The sequence below is a fragment of the Montipora capricornis genome, chromosome 9 (assembly GCF_036669925.1).
Source record: "Montipora capricornis isolate CH-2021 chromosome 9, ASM3666992v2, whole genome shotgun sequence".
Classification (NCBI taxonomy): domain Eukaryota; kingdom Metazoa; phylum Cnidaria; class Anthozoa; order Scleractinia; family Acroporidae; genus Montipora; species Montipora capricornis.
In genome coordinates, this window is record NC_090891.1 from 42109243 (window position 1) to 42135755 (window position 26513).

Consider the following 26513-nt stretch of genomic DNA (forward strand, 5'->3'; position numbering starts at 1 on the left):
TACGACGAATTGCTACGCACCGTTCCCTATAAAAGTGGAGGTGTCTGGTGGGAACCACGACAGGTGCATTACCATCGCCTACGAGGATCTGAGATCGAGACGGTCCACGTTCGTATCAAGGAAGTCGACGGGCGTCCCGCGGCCTTTCCTAAAGACAAGACAAGCACGCTCTGTCTTCATTTTCGTCGTCGTCATGAATCGCATCGTCGTTCTCAGCGATCCTTCGAGAGAGTTTCCGGATAATCGGACCAATACGTTCAAGTCGCGACTTCCTCAGGTGGTCCAGTTTGAAGGGGACTGGGAGGTCGGATTGACATCCATTTCCATGCCCGATAGTGGTTTGGATCTCAGTAGTTTTCTCTCCGAGGGTGCTAGCGTGATACAACTGAGGTATCAAATCTACAACACATCGACAAAAACTCTCACGACCCGTTCGGAAGATGTGTGGCGCAATAATGTCATCGAGAATTCTCCGTTCATCGTGGATGGGGTCGGACTCATGAACGCTTTGATCAAAGAGATCGACTGGGAGATCACCGGGACTCTGCAAGGCATGGCGAATGGTGTGGTCGAGGACGCACATCGACCGACCTTTCGCTGGGAAGGAGAGATGGCCATCTTGGAAAAAAAGGATATTGGAGTCCTGGGAAGTCGTCCTCTTACCGGTAATAACGTGGAACTGAGAATCGTCAAGGATTTGGCCTTTCGCATGGGATGGTTGAAAGTCGACAACAAGGGCAAACACAGTCTGGGTCCCAATCTTCGATACAGCCTCTATGACAAAGAAACTAAGAAAGCAATGCGGGTGTCCAATACGGAATTAGCCTTGGAAGCGTTATGGATGGCCGATACGACCTGGCTTGTTCTGAGTTTCACCGTAGAGTGGCACTTTGTCAATTTGAACACGGCCTTCCAGCAGGCTCTAAGTCATACCTCCCGAAGCTTATTGGTGTACTCAGATGTGGTGAGCAGTAATGTCATGGGAGATGCCGAACATCCTTTGATACGAGAAGTCCACTATCAACGACGTGGTGGAGGGGACGTCTATTTCGAACCGACGCATATTCAATGGATGCCCATGCGTCGTCGTTACTTGGATGTCATCGAAGTCAGTGTGGCCGAGAGTGATGGACATCTGGCTGACCTGGGAAGAGGTCATAGAACCATCGTCACCTTTCAGTTCCGGAAACGGAAATGAAAAAAACGTATAAAATGAAGACACGTCGTGGGTTATCATTTTTCTCATCATGCGTGGGGGTAGTTTGACACGGTATTATCCTCCGTACCTTCGTGGATCGGGTGCTACCGAAGAGTTGATCAAGATTGCCTCGCCCGTTTTGATGAATGCCATGCAAACGGGACTTCAAGCCGCAGCGAGTGGTCGTTCGTTCAACGATGTCGGAGGTGTGGTGGGAAACTCATTGAAACGTGGTTTGAAACGAAAAGCGGGCGCTTTGGTGAAAGCCGGTCTCAAGGCCGGTGGACGACATGCCTATAAAAAAGCCAAACGAAGTGTGGCATCCATCTTTAGACGATAATGATTCACCGACCGATGGTCGTGCATTCACGGTTGCGTCGACAACGCGCCTACCGTCGACGTCAGTCTGCCCCTACTATAAAAGGCAGGACACCCGTTCAGTACGGTGGTTGGTTGATCCCGCACCTACCGAGAGCACCACGACGACGACGTAGAAGAAGAAGAAGACGATGAGTCTGGAACTGTTTACCACGCCGTCGACGGACATCACGGTCGATTCGTACCGGATGATCCCGTACAGTGCGGCCATGACCGGCATCGTACCCATCACCTTTACCGTTCCCGGTTTGGACGAATTTGTGGATTTGGGACGTAGTTTTTTTGAAATCGAACTGAAATTGAATTCGGCGTCCACCAACGGTATCGTGGCCGATACCAATGCGGCTTCGGATGCCACCAATACCAAGTTTGTGTACGTCACCAACAATCTGGCCCACGGTCTCTTCAAACAGATCAATCTACGACTGGGTGGTGTCTTGATGAGCGAACAGACCGACACGTACATGTACAAATCCTTCATCGAAACCCTCTTGAATTACAGTCGAGATGAAGGCGATACGTTGTTGGCCCCTCAAGGTTGGGTGAATTACCTGAACGTGGAAGAACAGCTGGCAGCTGCGGGAGTCGACGACGACATTTCCACCACCGCCGGATGGGCACACAACAGTACGAATCCTCTGAAGACAGCTACCAAACTGTTTTACAGCAACAACAAAGCTACCATGATCATGTATCCTCATTTGGCCGCCATGCGAACAGGACGTTTGTTGGTCCCTCGCGTAGAAATGGTGATGGAACTGTTTTGCAACACGCCGGACTTTTTCCTGTTTGGGACCAAGACCAGTGGCACCGGGGTCAAAAGATACGTCACGTTGGGTGCAGGGGATATCAAAGTCACTTTTCATTTGTGTCGCGTCAACCTGAATGTCAGTGTGGGTAACGAACTGATGGCCAAGATCGATGTGAAAGGTCAAATGGCGAATTATCCTATGGTCCAAAGTCAAATCCGAACCTTCTCGTTCGATGGCAAGACCACCTTGTGGACCGAAGACCAATTGTTCACAGGCCGTCTTCCCGACCGTTTGGTCGTCGGGCTGCTGGATAGCAAAGCGTTTAATGGGGATTTGGAGTATTACCCGTATGCCTTCCAAGATTTTGGAGTGAAGAGTATCCGTCAACTAGTGGGTGGGGAAGAATATCCCTATCCAACGTTGGAATTGGATGGCACCACTACCCTGAAAGACTGGTTGGGCTATCACCGTGTTTTGGAAGTCAGCGGTTCCCTGACGAATCATCGCCCTCACCTGATTCAGCCAGGAGATTGGGGATTCGGCAAGAATTGCACTTTGTTCATGTTTAACAATGTACCCAGCGGGAATGCCGATTCACCGTATCATCGAAATCCCAAACAAAAAGGCAAGCTGCGTCTGGAAATCCGATTTAATGCCGCTCCCGACAAGAACATCACCATTTTGGTGTTTGGCGAATTCGAAGACAGCTTTCAAGCCGGTGCCAACGGAGCCGTCCTGTATCAAAAGTACGAGTGAAGATGGAATTTGTACCCTTGAGTGACGTGACCTTACGCGCCTTGGCCTTGGACGATCCGGTCCTGAAACGCGTCTTTCACGGCGTCCACCCCTCCGACGGGCTTCCGTCGCGTCCACCCCGTACGACACGGGCCGCCTACATTGTCAATACGGATCCACGAGGGGAACCGGGTCAACATTGGTTGGGACTTTGGACGGAACAGAATCGGTGCGAAGTCATGGACAGTTACGGGCTCCCGATGACGACTTACCGTGCACCTGATTTGGAACAATGGCTCGAAGACGAATGGGATGCCGTGCAATGGAACGATCGGACCCTTCAAGCTTTGAACAGTACCGCTTGCGGTCATTATGCTTTGATGTTTTTGAAAGAGAGGGTTCGGGGACGTACCATGTCCGAGTTTGTGCAAACCTTTTCTCCCCATGATTTTGTAGCCAACGACCGAAGGGTGGGTCGACAAGTACGTCGTCAAATAGTCCAAGAGGTCAATGCGCTACCCTGCCTTCAAAGTTGTACACCGCATGAACCGATTCTTGTACATTGATGAATAAAAAAAAATTTATTTCATCACTTGTCGTGTCTTTGTTTTATGTAAGGGTATAAAAAAGATAAGGTGCAGTTCGATCGCCGAGGAAGGATGATACGACAACCCAGTAGTACGATGATCGTCGGTCCCTCGGGGAGTGGCAAGACGCAATTGACCGAAGCCCTCTTGACGGAAGGTGATGTCTTTGAAGGAGGTCGGACCAAACCGTGTCATTACTGTTATGCCGTATGGCAACCACGTTTCGAACGGATGAAAGGTCGTGGGATCCGATTTCACGAAGGAATCCCTGACATTTCGGATCTTCGACAATGGTTTGGAAAAAGTGGTGGCGGGATCCTGGTCTTGGACGATCTCATGGACGAAGGTGGGAACGACAAACGCGTGTTGGACCTATTCACCCGAGAATCGCATCATCGGAACATTACGGTGTTGTATTTGTGTCAAGATTTATTTCCACCCGGCAAGTATGCCAAGACCATCTCCAGGAATGCCCACTATCTCTTCGTGTTCAAGAATCCTAGAGATCAATCGGGATTTCGAGCCTTGACGTTACAAGCCTTTCCCGATCGATGGCGTGACGTGCTTCGTCTCTTCGAGAGGTGTACGCAACGCCCGTACGGGTATATAATGATGGATCTTCATCCCGCTTCAGACGATCGGTACCGACTGTTCAGTTGTGTGACACCGTCAGATGGTCCGACCCAAGTGTGGAAACGTGAATGAGTAGTCCAGGATCCCCGTTCGCCCATTGGGATCCCTCTGACTATCAACGTGCCTTGACAGAGTACCGACGACGACAAACTCCTTCCACACCTTCCAGTCCCGGATCACCGTTTGACCAGTTTCAATTTGAACGCAATCCCTCTGAATATCAAAGGGAATTGCAAGAGTACCGTCAACAGCAACAACGACGGAGAGCTAAAGAACGCGCGGCTCGTCGACGTCGAAGACAAGGAGGACGGGCTTTGGCTTTGAGTGAACGACTCGAGACCGCCCAACGCATTCCTCTAGGAACCCGATCGTTTTCTGAACCCAGGATGACGTCTGCCCTAGCAGGCGTAGGAAGCAGGACACCGCGGACGTCCCCGGCTGGTGTAGGGAACACCATTCCCAACATGACTCCCAGAAACAGTCCGGCCGGCGTCGGAACACGAACCCCCAACAGTACGATTCAAGAGTTTTTGGAAACGTTGGATCAAGGTCGTGTGCCGACGCCCGAACCCAATGTCTTGTTGGAAGAACTGGGTCTTGGTACCGGGGGATTAGAGACCGATGGGTTTGTAGCCCAACGACAACTCATGATGCGTTCTCTTTTGGACGGGAGTATCCCCGTCGCTCAGAGAACCCAGATCCAAAGAGACTATAACATCTCCGACCAAGATTTACAAGATTTTGCCGCCAGTGGTCCTTCCAATCGTCCTACCACTGGAGGCAAACGCCCGCGTCCCACGACCGGAGGGAAACGCCCGCGTCAACGTCCTCTTCCAGCAGGTTCTCCTGCAGGTTCCCGCCGTCGAGGTAGCGGTGGGAGAGGCGGTGGTGGAGGTCCTCCTGGAGGCGGCGGTGGTGGAGGCGGAGGAGGCGGTGGCGGAGGTTCTCCTGGTGGCGGAGGTTCTCCTGGAGGAGGTTCTCCCGGAGGGGGCAGTGGCCGTGGAGGTCGACGACGTTTGAATCAGGACGGACTTCGTCGTCAAATGGATTTGTTATCTCAAGACGCCCGTCAACGAACGGATGGACGTCGTATCCGGAACATTACCCATACCAACACCGTGACCACGGTCTACGAAGATGGTGGCACGCCCACCGTCCGACGCACCTCTTCCCGACTCAGTAACCCATAAAAGGACATGCGCAACGCCACGATGTCAATCATGCCCAAAACCAGACGACGACGACGACAACAACGACGACCCCCACAACGTGGACGCGGTCTCTTGACGATCCTAGGCAAAGCTGTGGCTGCTGGGTACACGTTAGGAAAAGACAAGAGGTATAAAAGGATGGGTGCCCTAGGAGCCACCGGCCACTATGAAGCACCCGAGTATAATTACGGTATGATGAAACGGGTTCTCAAACGAAAACCTTGGGCACGAAAAATGGTGATGGATCGAATGATGCGTGGGGATCCGCATCCTTTGAGGGGACTATGAAGCAAAGAAGAAGAAGAAGAAAACCCCCCGTCCGACGACGTCAGCGTGGCGGGGTGCTTCCTTTGGTCGTGGCGGGCGCAAGTGCTGCCCTCGGAGGCGTGACTGCTCTGGCGCGTAAGAATGCTCGTACTCGAGCACGTTCCCGTAAACGGTACGACGACATGGTGGCTCGAATACGTGCCGAAGACGCTCGTCGTGGGGACGATTCGGCCATCGTGTACACGCACATTCCTGCCTATAAACCACCGCGTTACAAAGGTATGATCTTCCTCGAGAAACTCAAACGTAAACTCAGAGGTCGACGATGACTATAAAAGGATAGTCCAACCGATCCCATGGTAACAATGGCACGTCAACGTGGTAGTGGCATTTGGTTGAACGGGAGACGTCAACGCGGACGTGGTTTACCCATATGGGTCCAACGGGGCGGCAACTTGATCATGTTCCCAACGGCTGTCCCTAAACTTCCTAAAGGACGCCGACGACGACGACGACGAAAACGACCAGGAGTGCTCCGGGTATAAAAAAGAACGCCCCGGATCGATAGCCCGGAACACACCAACATGTCGTGGAGGATAGAACGACAATGGCCGTTTCTACGGAGCGTCTTGAAAGAAGCCGATCATCAAACCCGTCGGGCACGCCTTCAGGCTGCCAATGCCGATCAAATCAATGCCGTGAGTGAATTGGTCATGAACACGATCCGAGGGAACGTTCCTGTCTCGTCCAAGATAGTGGGACGCCTTCGACCTTACGAAAAGGTCTTGGGGGACATGTCTCGTCGAAAACATTCTATTAAAAGGCGACGTCAATTGATGATGAATCAGACAGGAGGAGCTCTTTGGGATGGTCTGAACGCCGCTTGTGACGTGGTACGACGAAGTAAAGGACACAGACTAAACACGGCTTGTGACATCCTAAGACCCAAAAAACGATGAAAGCGTGTCGCCATCGGATTCCAGGAAGCGTTCGTGCCCAAACACCCTATCTGGGTTGGTTTCTACGAGATCTGACCCGATTGTCGGGAGAGGACCGTTTACGAAAACTCTACGATGCCGTGGATCAAAAGATCGAGGCCATCAGTCAACTGGCTCGAGAGATTGTCAAGGGGCGTCTGCCTTTGTCCAAGTACACCCTGCTCAAGATTACCGAGACCCCACGAGATCGAAGAGTGTTATGGGCCATCAGTCGTTCGAGTTATACCATAAAAGCCCGACGAAGGATGATGCGGAGACATTTTCATCGAACTCGATTCTGGGTCGGATTGCATACGGCGTATCATCATTGTGTCAAGGATCATCTACAACATGGACGATGGTTGGTGTGATAACACGTGGACGCAAGGACCTCGTTCGTTCTGTGCCCTACAGGATCAGATACGGGGGCTTCGGCATCGTGTCCGCGAACAATGCGACATTGTCCGTCAATTGACCGATCAGTTGCAAGAACGCAATCAGAACTTGGAGCTTGCCGAACAAAAGATGGGGGTCTTGCAAGAACAAGTCTGCGAATTGAATCGACATTTGGAACGCGAACGCTACGAGAAACAGAACCTCTACTATAAAACCAAGGAGAGACGCGACGATCTCAATACTTCACGATGAGTGAAGTGGAGACCATTCCAGGATTTGAAAACAAAGTCTTGATCGATCCTCAACGATTACGTCAACTCGAAGACGTGTACAAGGAACGTGTGACCGAAAACCTTCCTTTGGCCAAAGCCGCTCGTATTGCCGCCAAACAGGAAGCCGTTCTCATGTCGGATCAGATTCCTCCAGGTATCAAAAATACCTTGGCCACCTCTCTGGCCGACCAAAAGAAACGGTGGACCAAAGCCGTCCGACAACCTATTGGGTTCGGACCGGATGCCGACGACGAACGCGATGCCGAAGCCGATGCCTATGCGCAAGGACCCTTACACTCCATGTTGACGCAGTTGGTGAAGAAGAAGAAAAAGACAACACCCGAGACCACACCCTCGGCACCCCCTAAAGCTAAAAAACGACTTCGATTCATCACTCAACCTAAAGCAGCCCCACCCAAAAAGAAGAAAAAAAAAAAGTCACCCCCCAAGACACCGGTTCCCTCCGTCGATTGGGGACAGCTTCCGTTTCAAGGAGATCCCAGGATGATGGGGAGTAGTGTGGCCGACTACATGGAGAGGACCGCTCAATCGGTCAAGAAAACAATTCGTAAAAAGACAGGTCGCCGACGTCCGACCGAAACAGATAAATTGCAACGCCCACCCGGTTGGTTGGATTTCGATAAGAAACTCAAACGACGACTGGATGGCGAGGACTACTAAGAGACGGCGACGCCAGCGACGACGACGTCAGCGAGGTGGCAAATTTGACGTGCAGAAGGCTTTGGCCAAGACAGGGATCGAGTTTCATTGGCCTGGCTATCAGTACATGGGTCCTGGCACCAAACTGGCCAAACGACTCAAACGAGGGGATCCTGGCATCAATCGTTTGGACAAGATTGCCAAGACCCACGACATGGATTATGCCAAGGCCAGAAACTTACAGGACAAGTGGAAAGCCGACGACAAGATGATTCGGGCTATCAGTAACCTCCCAGGCAAAAAGAAGAAGACGGAGAAAGTGGTCAAGAAAATCATGCAAATGAAACGTAAACTCAAACTTTAATTTTGAACATTTTTTCAACGAAATTTACGATTGAATATTCTTGTCCGACGAAGGTAAGGACCGTAAATGTCAATAAAAGGCACAAAATAAAAATGTCCCGTCTTCTGGTTCTTCTTGATCTGTTTTTCCGGGTGCCACAGAGGCTGTCTCCTATAACGCCAGGCCTCACGAAGGGCCTGTCCTGTTGCACAACAAATCAGACTACCATACAGCATGACCGCTCTCAGGTGACGCCGTGCTGGGGGTAATTGGATCTGTAATGGAAATAAAGATGTCCATCAGTTCCTCTTCTCATACGATAGTGGCGAAGACGCCATATCTCCGCACATCTCCATGGCATTGTCAACCAGGCTTGAGTGGGACAACAGAATTTTTCATGAAATCCAATCTGTATCGGACTCCGGATCTGGAACGAATAAACAAGAACAGTAAGGAGGTCCCTGACCATGATAATGTCTTGTCCGTACCACTAAATGTCCTTCGGTATTCTGGTAAATAAAATGTCCCTCCTCGTTACGGACCATGATCTGACGACGCCATACAGGTGGATCCAAATAATAAAGGGCCACGCCTCGGTCCTCATCATCATACTCCTCCAAATCCTCATCGTAAGGATCCTCCAAATCCTCATCCTCCAAATCGTACTGATCGTACATCCTCATCCTTATCACACGTAAATAAAATGTTCCGATGCCTGTGATCGGGTCCGATCCTGTATAATTATAAAATCCGTATCGTGCCACGACCGCATCGATGATGGTCAGTTTCTGGACGATCGTATAACTTTCTCCATGACACTCTGCACAGTAACGATCGACATCCACGTACTCCTCGACATCCGGGGGAATGCTCAGCAACTAAAACATAAACAAAGACACGCCTGTCAAACGTTCCTCCAGTAACATGAATCGAACCTCGGGCGTATAGGGTCGTCTCTCGTGCACATGAAAGCGACCACTCCACGTACAAAAACATCGGTCGGCACGGACCATAATCTACGAAAAATCCACAGTACATCGAGGTGTTAGTTCCCATAAGACACGCATCTGATAACGATCATCATTCCACACGAGGGTATAAGATCTCTCGACCGCAGACGATTTTTCCCTACGACGTTTGTAGGTCCCCTGACAATGTCGTGCATGTTCCTGTGGTGCTATGTTCGTTCGTTGGTCATTGAGTCGATCAAGACAATACATGCATGTAATGGGTCCATACGAACAACAAGGCGAATCCCAAAACGTGAACCCTTCCCCATTGGCGAACACCGTCATGAACTAAAAAACAATAACGGCACCATTAATTTGTTGTCGATTGATTTCGTCTTTGATATCTGTCCAGACTCGGAAATAAACAAGCTCTTGTTTGGAGGTACGAGGTCCCCTGTACGAACCCAAAGTAGGCAGACTGCACCAAGTCTAAACAGAAAAATTCACGTTAATAGGAGAATCGACTATCGGCGACGACGGCGACGACGAATACGACCATGAGTACCGACCGCCCTCCATAACTCCGCTATAATGTCTAGTTCTTTTTCCGTCCAACCCCTCTGGGATGAAAAGCGAGTACATGGGCGTCTGCACCAAGTCTAATGAAAAACAACAACAAAACAGTCACCATCGTCTCTGAGGACAGCACGCACACCAACACCAACACATGGTCGTATTCTGAAAAACGTAACATAGGTTATCGACGGCTGTATATCGTAACGAGTCCAGAAGACGGATCCCAAAAATCCACATCAATCCTCTTCCACAACTCCGCCGTAATGTCCATCTCTTTTTTCGTCCAACCCCGTTCGTAAGAATAACGAGTAAACTGATTCAGACGACACCACATCTAACGATAATAAAGAGAACGAAACGTTTGAATCAGTATCCCGTCCCAATAGAGACCCGTGCCCCTAAGACGAAAGCAATAAGAAGTACACGATCCGTATCCATAAGAAGTACAACGTCCAGGCGGAACAAAGTCTGGAAAGATGGACGGAAACCATGGTCCCTGTCAAGGAAAAATCAACGGTCACGGTTACTGTAACCATTCAAACTCAATATAAGTAGATCGGCGACCCCCCGAATAACAACGACGACGTCCGTAGGAGACTTCCAACCCGTCACATCGACAACGAACGAGACATCCGTAACACAGACAACCAAAGTAATTGAGGTCCAGCCGTTTCAAACAGTGAATGCACGTGGCGGCAGTCTCCGTACAACGTTGTGGACACACCCACTTGATCCAAGTCCATCGATCCTTCGCCCTCGGTGGATAACCTCCACGAGTCCTATGTTCCTGCACCACCATCTATTAACAAAAAGAACCTATCTTAGAATCTCATTCAAATAACGCCGTCTCCAACGAATCTGCTTCATCGTTCTCGGAGGACGTGCCCGTCGCCACAGCCAACAACCATTCCTCCATACCCATCTCGACAGACTTTCATCCCCGAACGTATCCTCAAATTGACAAATCACCTACGAAAGAAAAAACGACCTATCTTAGAATCTCAGTCAAATAACACCGCCTCCATCGACGCTGCTCCTCCGTTCTCAGGGGTCGTCTCCGTCGCCACACCCAACGATCCTCTCTCCATATCCATCTCGAAATCCTCTCATCTAATGTTTGTTCCAATTGACAAATCACCTACAATAAAGCAAAAACTAGGTCCAACTATACCCCTGACACAAATAACACCAGTCCCCCAAATCATGACGACACGGTGGAAACCCATAACCCACGTCACAGGTACAAATCAAACATCCCGGACGACGGTAAGACGCATAAGACACCCCACAATTACAGTCACAGTCCCACGTTCTACACGTCAATTCCACATAACTGCAACGACATTCCCATTCGACCCAATGATGATCCACTTCCGACCTAGTGACCACCATGACCTACAACAAAACAACGACAATGAGGAGATCGAAACGGCATACACAAAAGACCTCTCCGGTAGACGGGCCATCGACACCAACGACACACGACCATCCCTTCTGGACGACGAGACCGAAACCTGCCCGTACAATACCGATACCCCGGACAACTCATCATGCCCAAAAGACAATACCGACATTTCATGCGTCGGCTTCCCGCAGGATTACCCCCAGGGGCAAACCGTCGGCACGGTCCGCATTCAAAGACGATAGTCGATTCTCCTACGTACGTCGCCGTCATCTAAAAGACATCAAATAAAATAAACGAATCTATCAGATCCGCTTCGATTTCCACCCAATACAAATACCCGGTACGTACCGTGCCATGTTGAGCGCAACGTGGTAGACGGAGTAACTCTTCGTGAATGGGGTTCCAACGTTCCCTCCGGTCCTTCTCTCGTTCCTTCTCCTCCTCTCGATCTCGAATCTCTAACACATGTTGACGTACTTCGGGAGGCAACAGGTCCCAATACGAAGCCTCGTCTCGGGTCGTCGGAGTCTTTGCCGTGGTCTGGCCTTCTTTTCGCCAACGTCCATTCTCTTGCTTGACCCACACCTCTTCCTCATCGGTGGGATCTTGCTCGATCTCCATAGTACGTCTGGCGACTGCCATCTCGAGCGCACGTCTCTTGGGTTCGGATGCCATGACTTTTCTGAGACTCCTCACTCGATCGAACTACTTAACAGGAATCGTTCCACCAATCCCCGTGCTCCTAAGGGGTCACATGATTCTCTGGGGGATACCCCCCCATCCCCCCAGGAGACCTATCTCGCTCCGGATTGGTCCATCTAGGGTACACGTCAAGGTCGTTCAAGGTGACTCTTTCTCTATAAAAGACACACCGTCTTTTCAAGCAAAAACATCTCATCATGGATAGCGATAGTGACTTGGCTGAAGCACTCGACGCGTTTGAACAAATTGGAGGTGCTGCTCCAGGACGTTTCGTCTTTGAAAGACTTCCTGTGGTCGAGCGACGCAGTGTCCGTCTCGGCGTTCGTGAACGCGTCTTTCAACTTCGCCCTCGACAGATAGGAGCGTTCATCCCCCGACAACGTCTAACGGATGCCCTCGTGCAAGGTCTTCGTAGCGCTCTAGATGACTTAATCAACGATCAAGACATTCCCGATGGCGACCGCATTTACATCGCTCTATCCTCCAATCGTATCGCCAATGCTTACAACGGTTGGGGACTACGGGCTGGAGAATGGCGCGCTCAAGGTCCACGCGTGGATGCCTTACTCGGGAATCTTTCCCACATGCTCAACTCGAACGAACAATTTGAGATGGACGATTCCTTCACCCTCGCCTTCGTTCACGTACGCGGGGCTCCCACCGGTTCCGGTTACAAAAGAAAACATTTACCAGGGCATCAAGCGTCGACGCGTCTCAGAGAATTCACGCGCTGTGTCTTACGTGTCCCACAAGATGACCAGAATCTATGCTGTCCACGCGCCATCGCTCTCGCTCGAGGGGTCCATCAACACCGAGACGATCCTCCACGTCGTCGACAATGGACCCAATGGAACCATCGTCGCATGACACGAGCGGCTCAAGAACTTCTAGAGGAAGTCGGTCTTCCTCCTCAACCCTGCGGTCCCGAACAACTTCAACAACTCGTCACCGCTCCCAGTCTTCAAGACTATACCCTCGTGGTCGTAGATGCCAACCGCGCTTATGCTTGTTTTGCTTACGGTCGTGGGGACACATTGTTAGGACTCTTACACGAAGACGGTCATTACGATGCCTTGTCTTCGTTACCTGGTTTCTTCGGCCAAGATTATTTTTGCAGTCAGTGTTTCCAAGCCTACCATCATTTGGGTCAGCATGCCTGCCGTAACAATCGAACCAACCATTGCGGAGCCTGCTTGCAAAACGGATGTTCTGATCATACCGAAGCCTACCGACAGTACCGCTCGGCTCAGACACCCTGTATTCTCTGTGGACGTTCTTTTTACGGAGACACGTGTCTCCAAACCCATCGGACCAAGACCCAGGCCGGTCAACCCGCGGATCCTGAACATCCTTCCGTCTGTGCCACCCGTCGTCAGTGTAAAGAATGTCACCACACGTTACGTGGTCTCAAAGAGATCCGAACTCATCGGTGCGGGTATCGGAAATGTTCGTGCTGCAAGAACGACGTCGACGTCCATGCCCATCGTTGTTTCTTACAAGTCGAAAAGACTCCCGCCGAAGAACGACGTTTGAGACGGCAGCGACTCTCCTTCCAAAGGATCCTAAACCAGGGACTGGCGCCTCTCTTAGAAAACGAGGCCGCTGGCTTGCACGCTTTTCTGGCGGGCGATAACGACGAAGACGACGAAGACGACGACGATGATGAGGAACCACCCTTGCACGTTTTCTTTGACATTGAGAGTATGCAAGTCGAGGGACGTCACGTGCCCAATCTGGTGGTGGCCGAGACAGAAGACGACGACGATCCTCCCGTGTCGTTCCAAGGAGACGACTGTCTCTTTCATTTTCTGGAATGGTTAGAAACATTGACCGAAAACGGAATGCGACCCCTGACAGTCATCGCTCATAATTTCAAAGGGTATGACAGTTATCCCATCATCGATGAACTCCACCGGCAAAAGAGACAACTGGAACAAATACGAAACGGTGGGAAAGTCCTCCAACTCACCTACCCTCACGAACACACGACCATACGATTCATCGATTCGCTCTCCTTCTTCCAGATGCCGCTGAGCGATTTCCCCAAGACGTTCGGGCTCACCGAACTCAAGAAAGGATACTTTCCACATCTGTTCAACACCCCCGACCATCAAGCGTATGTAGGCCGACTTCCCGACAAAGTCTTCTACATGCCCGACGGCATGTCCGTTAAGAAACGTCGCGATTTCGATACTTGGTACGACGACCAAGCAGCACGAGAAGTCGTCTTTGATTTCCAAGCCGAACTCTTAGCCTACTGCCAATCGGACGTGAAACTCTTGAAACAAGGATGTCTCACTTTCATGCGGGATTTTCAAGCACGCTCTGAATTCAATCCCTTTGAACAAATGACGGTCGCCTCTGCCTGCAATCGCTACTTGCGTATGCACTGTATGGAAGAAGACTCCATTGCTTCCGAACCTCTCCTAGGATGGCGAGGTCGTGTCAATCATTCCCAAGCCTCCATGGAATGGTTGACGTGGTGCGAACATCATCTACGACAACGAGCCTACCTGGCCCTCTCGCCGGAAGACCACGAGAACCACGAAGCCCTGGCTCGTGCCTACGGACAGTACGACGCTCATCATCCCTTGCATCGCCAACGTATCCAGCATGCTCGGAACGAGGGCGAGTACCGCATCCCCGGTACCCGATACACGGTCGACGGATACGATGCCGATACCAAGACTGTTTACGAATTCTGCGGGTGCTTCTGGCACGGATGTCGGACCTGTCATCCCCAACGCACCGACGTGCATCCGACCTTACTCGATCGCACCATGGACGAGGTCCGTGCTCTCGTCGACAAGAAACGTACATTCCTCATCAACCGTGGGTACCAAGTCGTCACCATGTGGGAATGCACCTGGAACGCTCTCAAACAAACCAATCAAGACATCATGGCCTTTCTAGCCCGTCAACACCTCCAAGCCCCCCTGGAACCACGCGACGCTTTTTACGGGGTCGGACCAATGCCGTACGTCTCTACGCGCACGTCGACGAGGAGAAGGAGGAAGAGATCCGATACGACGATTACACGTCCTTGTATCCTTGGGTCAACAAGTACGGCACCTATCCGCTCGGTCATCCCATCTTCCTGTACGAACCCGACACCACCGATCTCTCGCCTTATTTTGGGTTGGCCAAATGTACCGTCCTTCCACCCCAACGTCTCTACCATCCCGTGTTGCCTTACCGCAGTCACGACAAACTCACGTTTCCCTTATGTCGTACTTGTGTCGAAGAGAACATTTCCAAACCTCTTTTGGAAAAGACGCATGCCTGTCATCACACGGACGAAGAACGTGTTCTCGTCGGTACTTGGTGCACCCCCGAACTCGACATGGCCGTACAGAAAGGTTACGTCATTCAACACGTCCACGAAGTATGGCATTTCGATCAGCAACGCACGGGACTCTTCCAATCGTACGTGGACACGTGGCTCCAAATCAAAGAAGAAGCCAGCGGTTGGCCCGAAGGATGTACCACCCCGGATCAGAAACAAGCTCACATCGATGCCTACTATGCTCGGGAAGGCATTCGTCTCGATCCCACCAAGATCGAAAAGAACCCTGGACTCCGAGCCCTGGCTAAGATGATGCTCAACTCCATGTGGGGCAAGTTCGGGCAACGGATCAACAAGACTCAGGTCCGAGAATTCACCGAACCTCAACCGTTCATCGAGTTCCTCGACAGCGATCAACACGATGTCCGTTATGTCAGTTCCCTCACCGAAGACCGGGTCGAAGTCCATTACAAACTCCAAACGCACGATGTCCTGCCTTCACCCAACCTCAACATCTTCATAGCCGCCTTCACGACCTGTCATGCCCGACTCCGTCTCTATCGAGCCCTCGATCATCTCGGGGAACGCGTCCTCTACTTCGACACCGATTCGGTCGTCTATCTCCATCGTCCTGGCGACCCGCCCTTGGATCCTCCACGAGGCGCCTATCTCGGTGACTTCAAGGACGAATTGGACGCGGGCGATCACATTGTAGAATTCTGTTCGGGCGGTCCCAAGAACTACGGTTACAAGACCAAGAACGGTCACGTCGTATGCAAGGTCCGCGGTTTCTCCCTCAACGTCGAAGGGATGACTCAATTGAATTACGATGTCTTGCGTCAAAACACTCTGGATGAATTGCATCGTCCTCTAGACCGACCGCGTACCACCCGTGTCACGCAATCTCACACCATCCAAAGAAATGCCAAGACCTACACCTTAGAAACCCAACCTTCTCACAAAGACTACCGACTCGTCTACTCCAAACGGGTCCTGGATCCCACCACGGCCCAGACCTACCCTTACGGTTACGAACGGTTCACCGAAGAGGATCTGGATCTTGCTCAAGTCTTAGCGGACCTATTTAGGGACGAGTAGACACCAGGTCTCCTCACACGTTCCCGCTTGTAAATAAGTTTGCATTTGATTAAACCGTTATGATTCGTGACAACTAACCACTATGGTCTCCTATATTGTCGTCCCGTCCCGTCCCGTCCCGTCCCGTCTCGTCCCGACCCACATGGTCGCCATCTTGTTTATGACGTCGATTGGACTTTGACCCCATCCTGTTCACGTGTGCACGTGATAATGGCGGACACAAATCAATCCACCAATCAGAGAGCTCGTTGTATCGGACAAAATCCCGTCTCCACCAATCAGAACGCTTGTTGCAAAACCGGTCTATATTCCCCCATAGTACTACTCGCCGATTTTTTGGTCGAACTTCGGAAGGCTAAGAAAATAGGAAATACAAGTCGCCTGATGGCCTAATTAGTATGGATTGAAAGCTAAACTATCCTAGATGTGTGCTATGCAAAAAACCGCATGAAAAAAGGCCTATTAGACGAGAAATAACATTTTTCGCAAAAGTGTCGAAAATGGCTATTTTTGGCAAAGTTTAAAGGGGGGACCAAAGGATAGTGTTGAAAAATCGCCGATTTTTTGGTCGAACTTCGGAAGGCTAAAAAAATAGGAAATACAAGTCGCCTGATGGCCTAATTAGTATGGATTAAAAGCTAAACTATCCTAGATTTGTGCTATGCAAAACACCGCATGAGAAAAGACCTATTAGACGAGAAATAACATTTTTCGCAAAAGTGTCGAAAATGGCCATTTTTGGCAAAGTAGCAAAGGGGGGACCAAAGGAAAATTTTCAAAAATCGCCGATTTTTTGGTCGAACTTCGGAAGGCTAAAAAAATAGGAAATACAAGTCGCCTGATGGCCTAATTAGTATGGATTGAAAGCTAAACTATCCTAGATGTGTGCTATGCAAAAAACCGCATGAAAAAAGGCCTATTAGACGAGAAATAACATTTTTCGCAAAAGTGTCGAAAATGGCCATTTTTGGCAAAGTAGCAAAGGGAGGATTAAAGGATAATGTTCAAAAATCGCCGATTTTTTGGTCGAACTTCGGAAGGCTAAAAAATTAGGAAATACAAGTCGCCTGATGGGCTAATTAGTATGGATTGAAAGCTAAACTATCCTAGATTTGTGCTATGCAAAAAACCGCATAAAAAGAGACCTATTAGACGAGAAATAACCTTTTTTGCAAAAGTGTCGAAAATGGCCATTTTTGGCAAAGTAGCAAAGGGGGGACCAAAGGAAAATTTTTGAAAAAACGCCGATTTTTTGGTCGAACTTCGGAAGGCTAAAAAAATAGGAAATACAAGTCGCCTGATGGCCTAATTAGTATGGATTGAAAGCTAAACTATCCTAGATTTGTGCTATGCAAAAAACCGCATGAAAAAAGACCTATTAGACGAGAAATAACAATTTTCGCAAAAGTGTCGAAAATGGCCATTTTTGGCAAAGTAGCAAAGGGGGGACCAAAGGAAAATGTTCAAAAATCGCCGATTTTTTGGTCGAACTTCGGAAGGCTAAAAAAATAGGAAATACAAGTCGCCTGATGGCCTAATTAGTATGGATTGAAAGCTAAACTATCCTAGATTTGTGCTATGCAAAAAAACGCATGAAAAAAGACCTATTAGAAGAGAAATAACATTTTTCGCAAAAGTGTCGAAAATGGCCATTTTTGGCAAAGTAGCAAAGGGGGGACCAAAGGAAAACTTTCAAAAATGGCCGATTTTTTGGTCGAGCTTCGGAAGGCTAAAAAAATAGGAAATACAAGTCGCCTGATGGCCTAATTAGTATGGATTGAAAGCTAAACTATCCTAGATTTATGCTATGCAAAAAACCGCATGAAAAAAGACCTTTTAGAGGAGAAATAACATTTTTCGCAAAAGTGTCGAAAATGGCCTTTTTTGGCAAAGTAGCAAAGGGGGGACCAAAACAAAATTTTCAAAAATGGCCGATTTTTTGGTCGAACTTCGGAAGGCCAAAAAAATAGGAAATACAAGTCGCCTGATGGCCTAATTAGTATGGATTGAAAGCTAAACTATCCTAGATTTGTGCTATGCAAAAAACCGCATGAAAAAAGACCTATTAGAAGAGAAATAACATTTTTCGCAAAAGTGTCGAAAATGGCCATTTTTGGCAAAGTAGCAAAGGGGGGACCAAAGTAAAATTTTAAAAAATCGCCGATTTTTTGGTCGAAATTCGGAAAGATAAAAAAATAGGAAATACAAGTCGCCTGATGGCCTAATTAGTATGGATTGAAAGCTAAACTATCCTAGATTTCTGCTATGCAAAAAACCGCATGAAAAAAGACCTATTAGACGAGAAATAACATTTTTCGCAAAAGTGTCGAAAATGGCCATTTTTGGCAAAGTAGCAAAGGGGGGACAAAAGGAAACTTTTCAAAAATCGCCGATTTTTTGGTCGAACTTCGGAAGGCTAAAAAAATAGGAAATACAAGTCGCCTGATGGCCTTATTAGTATGGATTGAAAGCTAAACTATCCTAGATTTGTGCTATGCAAAAAACCGCATGAAAAAAGACCTATTAGACGAGAAATAACATTTTTCGCAAAAGTGTCGAAAATTGCCATTTTTGGCAAAGTAGCAAAGGGGGGACCAAAGGAAAATTTTCAAAAATTGCCGATTTTTTGGTCGAACTTCAGAAGGCTAAAAAAATAGGAAATACAAGTCGCCTGATGGCCTAATTAGTATGGATTGAAAGCTAAACTATCCTAGATTTGTGCTATGCAAAAAACCGCATGAAAAAAGACCTATTAGACGAGAAATAACATTTTTCGCAAAAGTGTCGAAAATGGCCATTTTTGGCAAAGTAGCAAAGGGGGGACCAAAGGAAAATTTTCAAAAATCGCCGATTTTTTGGTCGAACTTCGGAAGGCTAAAAAAATAGGAAATACAAGTCGCCTGATGGCCTAATTAGTATGGATTGAAAGCTAACCTATCCTAGATTTGTGCTATGCAAAAAACCGCATGAAAAAAGACCTATTAGACGAGAAAAAACATTTTTCGCAAAAGTGTCGAAAATGGCCATTTTTGGCAAAGTAGCAAAGGGGGGACCAAAGGAAAATTTTCAAAAATCGCCGATTTTTTGGTCGAACTTCGGAAGGCTAAAAAAATAGGAAATACAAGTCGCCTGATGGCCTAATTAGTATGGATTGAAAGCTAAACTATCCTAGATTTGTGCTATGCAAAAAACCGCAAGAAAAAAGACCTATTAGACGAGAAATAACATTTTTCGCAAAAGTGTCGAAAATGGCCATTTTTGGCAAAGTAGCAAAGGGGGGACCAAAGGAAGATTTTCAAAAATCGCCGATTTTTTGGTCGAACTTCGGAAGGCTAAAACAATAGGAAATACAAGTCGCCTGATGGCCTAATTAGTATGGATTGAAAGCTAAACTATCCTAGATTTGTGCTATGCAAAAAACCGCATGAAAAAAGACCTATTAGACGAGAAATTACATTTTTCGCAAAAGTGTCGAAAATGGCCATTTTTGGCAAAGTAGCAAAGGGGGGACCAAAGGAAAATTTTCAAAAATCGCCGATTTTTTGGTCGAACTTCGGAAGGATAAAAAAATAGGAAATACAAGTCGCCTGATGGCCTAATTAGTATGGATTGAAAGCTAAACTATCCTAGATTTGTGCTATGCAAAAAACCGCATGAAAAAAGACCTATTAGACGAGAAATAACATTTTTCGCAAAAGTGTCGAAAATGGCCATTTTTGGCAAAGTAGCAAAGGGGGGACCAAAGGAAAATTTTCAAAAATCGCCGATTTTTTGGTCGAACTTCGGAAGGCTAAAAAAATAGGAAATACAAGTCGCCTGATGGCCTAATTAGTATGGATTGAAAGCTAAACTATCCTAGATTTGTGCTATGCAAAAAACCGCATGAAAAAAGACCTATTAGACGAGAAATAACATTTTTCGCAAAAGTGTCGAAAATGGCCATTTTTGGCAAAGTAGCAAAGGGGGGACCAAAGGAAAATTTTCAAAAATCGCCGATTTTTTGGTCGAACTTCGGAAGGCTAAAAAAATAGGAAACACAAGTCGCCTGATGGCCTAATTAGTATGGATTGAAAGCTAAACTATCCTAGATTTGTGCTATGCAAAAAACCGCATGAAAAAAGACCTATTAGACGAGAAATAACATTTTTCGCAAAAGTGTCGAAAATGGCCATTTTTGGCAAAGTAGCAAAGGGGGAACCAAAGGAAAATTTTCAAAAATCGCCGATTTTTTGGTCGAACTTCGGAAGGCTAAAAAAATAGGAAATACAAGTCGCCTGATGGCCTAATTAGTATGGATTGAAAGCTAAACTATCCTAGATTTGTGCTATGCAAAAAACCGCATGAAAAAAGACCTATTAGACGAGAAATAACATTTTTCGCAAAAGTGTCGAAAATGGCCATTTTTGGCAAAGTAGCAAAGGGGGGACCAAAGGAAAATTTTCAAAAATCGCCGATTTTTTGGTCGAACTTCGGAAGGCTAAAAAAATAGGAAATACAAGTCGCCTGATGGCCTAATTAGTATGGATTGAAAGCTAAACTATCCTAGATTTGTGCTATGCAAAAAACCGCATGAAAAAGACCTATTAGACGAGAAATAACATTTTTCGCAAAAGTGTCGAAAATGGCCATTTTTGGCAAAGTAGCAAAGGGGGGACCAAAGGAAAATTTTCAAAAATCGCCGATTTTTTGGTCGAACTTCGGAAGGCTAAAAAAATAGGAAATACAAGTCGCCTGATGGCCTAATTAGTATGGATTGAAAGCTAAACTATCCTAGATTTGTGCTATGCAAAAAACCGCATGAAAAAGACCTATTAGACGAGAAATAACATTTTTCGCAAAAGTGTCGAAAATGGCCATTTTTGGCAAAGTAGCAAAGGGGGGACCAAAGGAAAATTTTCAAAAATCGCCGATTTTTTGGTCGAACTTCGGAAGGCTAAAAAATAGGAAATACAAGTCGCCTGATGGCCTAATTAGTATGGATTGAAAGCTAAACTATCCTAGATTTGTGCTATGCAAAAAACCGCATGAAAAAAGACCTATTAGACGAGAAATAACATTTTTCGCAAAAGTGTCGAAAATGGCCATTTTTGGCAAAGTAGCAAAGGGGGGACCAAAGGAAAATTTTCAAAAATCGCCGATTTTTTGGTCGAACTTCGGAAGGCTAAAAAAATAGGAAATACAAGTCGCCTGATGGCCTAATTAGTATGGATTGAAAGCTAAACTATCCTAGATTTGTGCTATGCAAAAAACCGCATGAAAAAAGACCTATTAGACGAGAAATAACATTTTTCGCAAAAGTGTCGAAAATGGCCATTTTTGGCAAAGTAGCAAAGGGGGGACCAAAGGAAAATTTTCAAAAATCGCCGATTTTTTGGTCGAACTTCGGAAGGCTAAAAAAATAGGAAATACAAGTCGCCTGATGGCCTAATTAGTATGGATTGAAAGCTAAACTATCCTAGATTTGTGCTATGCAAAAAACCGCATGAAAAAAGACCTATTAGACGAGAAATAACATTTTTCGCAAAAGTGTCGAAAATGGCCATTTTTGGCAAAGTAGCAAAGGGGGGACCAAAGGAAAATTTTCAAAAATCGCCGATTTTTTGGTCGAACTTCGGAAGGCTAAAAAAATAGGAAATACAAGTCGCCTGATGGCCTAATTAGTATGGATTGAAAGCTAAACTATCCTAGATGTGTGCTATGCAAAAAACCGCATGAAAAAAGGCCTATTAGACGAGAAATAACATTTTTCGCAAAAGTGTCGAAAATGGCCATTTTTGGCAAAGTAGCAAAGGGGGGACCAAAGGATAATGTTCAAAAATCGCCGATTTTTTGGTCGAACTTCGGAAGGCTAAAAAAATAGGAAAGACAAGTCGCCTGATGGCCTAATTAGTATGGATTGAAAGCTAAACTATCCTAGATTTGTGCTATGCAAAAAACCGCATGAAAAAGACCTATTAGACGAGAAATAACATTTTTCGCAAAAGTGTCGAAAATGGCCATTTTGGGCAAAGTAGCAAAGGGGGGACCAAAGGAAAATTTTCAAAAATGGCCGATTTTTTGGTCGAACTTCGGAAGGCTAAAAAAATAGGAAATACAAGTCGCCTGATGGCCTAATTAGTATGGATTGAAAGCTTAACTATCGTAGATTTGTGCTATGCAAAAAACCTCATGAAAAAAGACCTATTAGACGAGAAATAACATTTTTCGCAAAAGTGTCGAAAATGGCCATTTTTGGCAAAGTAGCAAAGGGGGACCAAAGGAAAATTTTCAAAAATCGCCGATTTTTTGGTCGAACTTCGGAAGGCTAAAAAAATAGGAAATACAAGTCGCCTGATGGCCTAATTAGTATGGATTGAAAGCTAAACTATCCTAGATTTGTGCTATGCAAAAAACCGCATGAAAAAAGACCTATTAGACGAGAAATAACATTTTTCGCAAAAGTGTCGAAAATGGCCATTTTTGGCAAAGTAGCAAAGGGGGGACCAAAGGAAAATTTTCAAAAATCGCCGATTTTTTGGTCGAACTTCGGAAGGCTAAAAAAATAGGAAATACAAGTCGCCTGATGGCCTAATTAGTATGGATTGAAAGCTAAACTATCCTAGATTTGTGCTATGCAAAAAACCGCATGAAAAAGACCTATTAGACGAGAAATAACATTTTTCGCAAAAGTGTCGAAAATGGCCATTTTTGGCAAAGTAGCAAAGGGGGGACCAAAGGAAAATTTTCAAAAGTCGCCGATTTTTTGGTCGAACTTCGGAAGGCTAAAAAAATAGGAAATACAAGTCGCCTGATGGCCTAATTAGTATGGATTGAAAGCTAAACTATCCTAGATTTGTGCTATGCAAAAAACCGCATGAAAAAAGACCTATTTAGACGAGCAAGAGAAATAACATTTTGTTCGCCAAAAAGTGTTCGAAAATGGCCATTTTTGGCAAAGTAGCAAAGGGTTGGGACCAAAGGACATTTTTACCCCAAAAATGGCGAATTGTTTTGATCGAACGTCGGCAGGCTTGAAAAAAATAGGAAATTACATGTCAACCCTGATGGCCTAATTACGTATGGATTGAAAGCGAAAACCTATCCTAGATTGGTGCTATGCAAAAAACCGCAGGAAAAACGACCTATTAGAAGAGAAATAACATTTTTCGCAAAACGTGTTGAAAATGGCCATGTTTGGCAAAGTATAGCAAAGGGGGGACAACAGGTAAAATTTTCAAAAATCGCCGATTTTTTGATTCGAACTTCGGAAGGCTAAACATAAAAAGGCATAAATAACAAGTCGACTGAGGGCCTAAGTAGTATGGATTGAAAGCTAAACTATCCTAGATTTGTGCTGTGCCAAAAACCCGCATGAAAAAAAAGACCTACTTAGAAGAGAAATCAACATTTTTCGCAAAAGTGTCGAAACTGGCCATTTGTGGCAAAGTAAGCAAAGGGGGGACCAACGGAAAGTTTTCAAAATGGCCGATGTTTATGATCGAACTTCGGCGCCAAAGAGCTAAAAAAAAATAGGCATACAAGTCGCCTGATGGCCTAACTTAGTCTGGATTGACAGCTATTAAACACGTCACCTAGATTTGTGCTATAGCAAAAAACCGCAATGAAAAAAGACCTATTAGACGAGAAATAACATTTTTCGCAAAAAAAAAGTGTCGAAAAAATTGGGCCCAACATTTTTTGGCAAACGTAGCAAATGGGGGAAGCAAAGGAAACCTTTTCAAAAATGGCCTACCGATTTTTCGATTCGGATATCCGGAAAGGCTTAAAAAATAGGACAAGTACAGAGTCGCCTGATGGCCTAATTCGTATGGATTGCCAGCTCACATATACTAGATTTGTGCTATGCAAAAAAACCGGCATGAAAACAGACCTATTAGAAGAGAAATAACATTTTTCGCAAAAGTGTCGAAAATGGCAATTTTTGGCAATGTATCAAAGGTGGGACGAACGGAAATTTTTAAAAAATGGCCGTTTTTTTGGTCGAACTTCGGAAGAGGCTAAAAAAAAAATAGGAAATAAAAGTCGCCTCTATGGCCTAATTAGTATGGCATTGAAAGCTAAAACATCCTAGATTTGTGCTATGCAAAAACCGCATGAAAAAAAAGAACTATTAGATAGAGAAATAACCATTTTTCGGCACAAAGTGTCGAAAATGGCCATTTTTGGGCAACGTAGCAACGGGGGGACCAACGGGCAATTTTCGCAAAAAATGGCCCGATTTTTTGATCGAACTTCGGAAGGCTTAAAAACAAATAGGGAAACTACAAGTCGCCTGATGGAATAATTAGTATGGATTGAAAGCTAAACTATCCTATATTTGTGCTATGCAAAAAACCCGCATGAAAAAAGGAACTATTAGCAGAGAAATAACATTTTTCGCAAAAGTGTCGAAAATGGCAATTTTTGGCAAAGTAGCCAAAAAGGGGGGACCCAAGGGAAATTTTTCAATATGGCAGATTTTTTGATCGAACTTCGGAAGGCTAAAAAAATAGGAAATACAAGTCGAGTCCTAATGATGGCCTACTTAAGTATGGATGGAAAGCAAAACTAGACAGACGATTTGTGCTAATGCAAAAAAAACCGCATGAAAAAAAGACCTAGTAGAAGAGAAATGAACATTTTTCGCAAAAGTGTCGAAAATGGCCATTTTTGGCAAAGTAGCAAAGGGGGGATGCAAAAGGAAATTTTTCAACAAAGGCCGATTTTTTGATCGAACTTCGGAGAAGGTCTAGACAAAAATAGGAAATACCAGTCGCCTGATGGCCTAATTCGTATGGATTGAAAGCTCAAAGTACTATGCCTAGATTTGTGCTATGCAAGAACACCGCATGAAAAAAACGACCTATTAGAAGAGAAATAACATTTTTCGCTAAAAGTGTCGAAACTGAATTTGTGGCAAAAGTAGCAAACGGGGGACCAAAGGCAATTTTTCAAAAATGGCCGCTTTTTGATCGAACTTCGGGAAGGCTAAAAAATAGGAAATACAAGTCGCCTGATGGCCTAATTAGTATGGATTGAAAGCTAAACTATCCTAGATTTGTGCTATGCAAAAAACCGCATGAAAAAAGACCTATTAGACGAGAAATAACATTTTTCGCAAAAGTGTCGAAAATGGCCATTTTTGGCAAAGTAGCAAAGGGGGGACCAAAGGAAAATTTTCAAAAATCGCCGATTTTTTGGTCGAACTTCGGAAGGCTAAAAAAATAGGAAATACAAGTCGCCTGATGGCCTAATTAGTATGGATTGAAAGCTAAACTATCCTAGATTTGTGCTATGCAAAAAACCGCATGAAAAAGACCTATTAGACGAGAAATAACATTTTTCGCAAAAGTGTCGAAAATGGCCATTTTTGGCAAAGTAGCAAAGGGGGGACCAAAGGAAAATTTTCAAAAATCGCCGATTTTTTGGTCGAACTTCGGAAGGCTAAAAAAATAGGAAATACAAGTCGCCTGATGGCCTAATTAGTATGGATTGAAAGCTAAACTATCCTAGATTTGTGCTATGCAAAAAACCGCATGAAAAAAGACCTATTAGACGAGAAATAACATTTTTCGCAAAAGTGTCGAAAATGGCCATTTTTGGCAAAGTAGCAAAGGGGGGACCAAAGGAAAATTTTCAAAAATCGCCGATTTTTTGGTCGAACTTCGGAAGGCTAAAAAAATAGGAAATACAAGTCGCCTGATGGCCTAATTAGTATGGATTGAAAGCTAAACTATCCTAGATTTGTGATATGCAAAAAACCGCATGAAAAAAAAACCTATTAGACGAGAAATAACATTTTTCGCAAAAGTGTCGAAAATGGCCATTTTTGGCAAAGTAGCAAAGGGGGGACCAAAGGAAAATTTTCAAAAATCGCCGATTTTTTGGTCGAACTTCGGAAGGCTAAAAAAATAGGAAATACAAGTCGCCTGATGGCCTAATTAGTATGGATTGAAAGCTAAACTATCCTAGATTTGTGCTATGCAAAAAACCGCATGAAAAAAGACCTATTAGACGAGAAATAACATTTTTCGCAAAAGTGTCGAAAATGGCCATTTTTGGCAAAGTAGCAAAGGGGGACCAAAGGAAAATTTTCAAAAATCGCCGA

At 46.1% G+C, this 26513-nt stretch overlaps 3 protein-coding genes across 3 annotated transcripts; all 3 read left to right on the forward strand.

Moving 5' to 3' along the window:
- Window positions 1-1707: 1707 nt before the first annotated feature.
- On the forward strand, window positions 1708-3084 carry LOC138017606 (uncharacterized protein F54H12.2-like). The gene has a single exon (XM_068864647.1). It carries the CDS (start codon window positions 1708-1710, stop codon window positions 3082-3084), a length of 1377 nt encoding a protein of 458 aa, XP_068720748.1.
- A 638-nt stretch (window positions 3085-3722) lies between these two features.
- On the forward strand, window positions 3723-4355 carry LOC138017607 (uncharacterized). Its single transcript, XM_068864648.1, has one exon. The coding sequence runs from the start codon at window positions 3723-3725 to the stop codon at window positions 4353-4355; it is 633 nt and encodes a 210-aa protein (XP_068720749.1).
- A 7884-nt stretch (window positions 4356-12239) lies between these two features.
- On the forward strand, window positions 12240-16426 carry LOC138017608 (uncharacterized). The gene is made up of 2 exons (XM_068864649.1): window positions 12240-14896; window positions 14956-16426. The coding sequence occupies exons 1-2, from the start codon at window positions 12240-12242 to the stop codon at window positions 16424-16426; spliced, it is 4128 nt and encodes a 1375-aa protein (XP_068720750.1).
- The last annotated feature ends 10087 nt before the right edge of the window (window positions 16427-26513 follow it).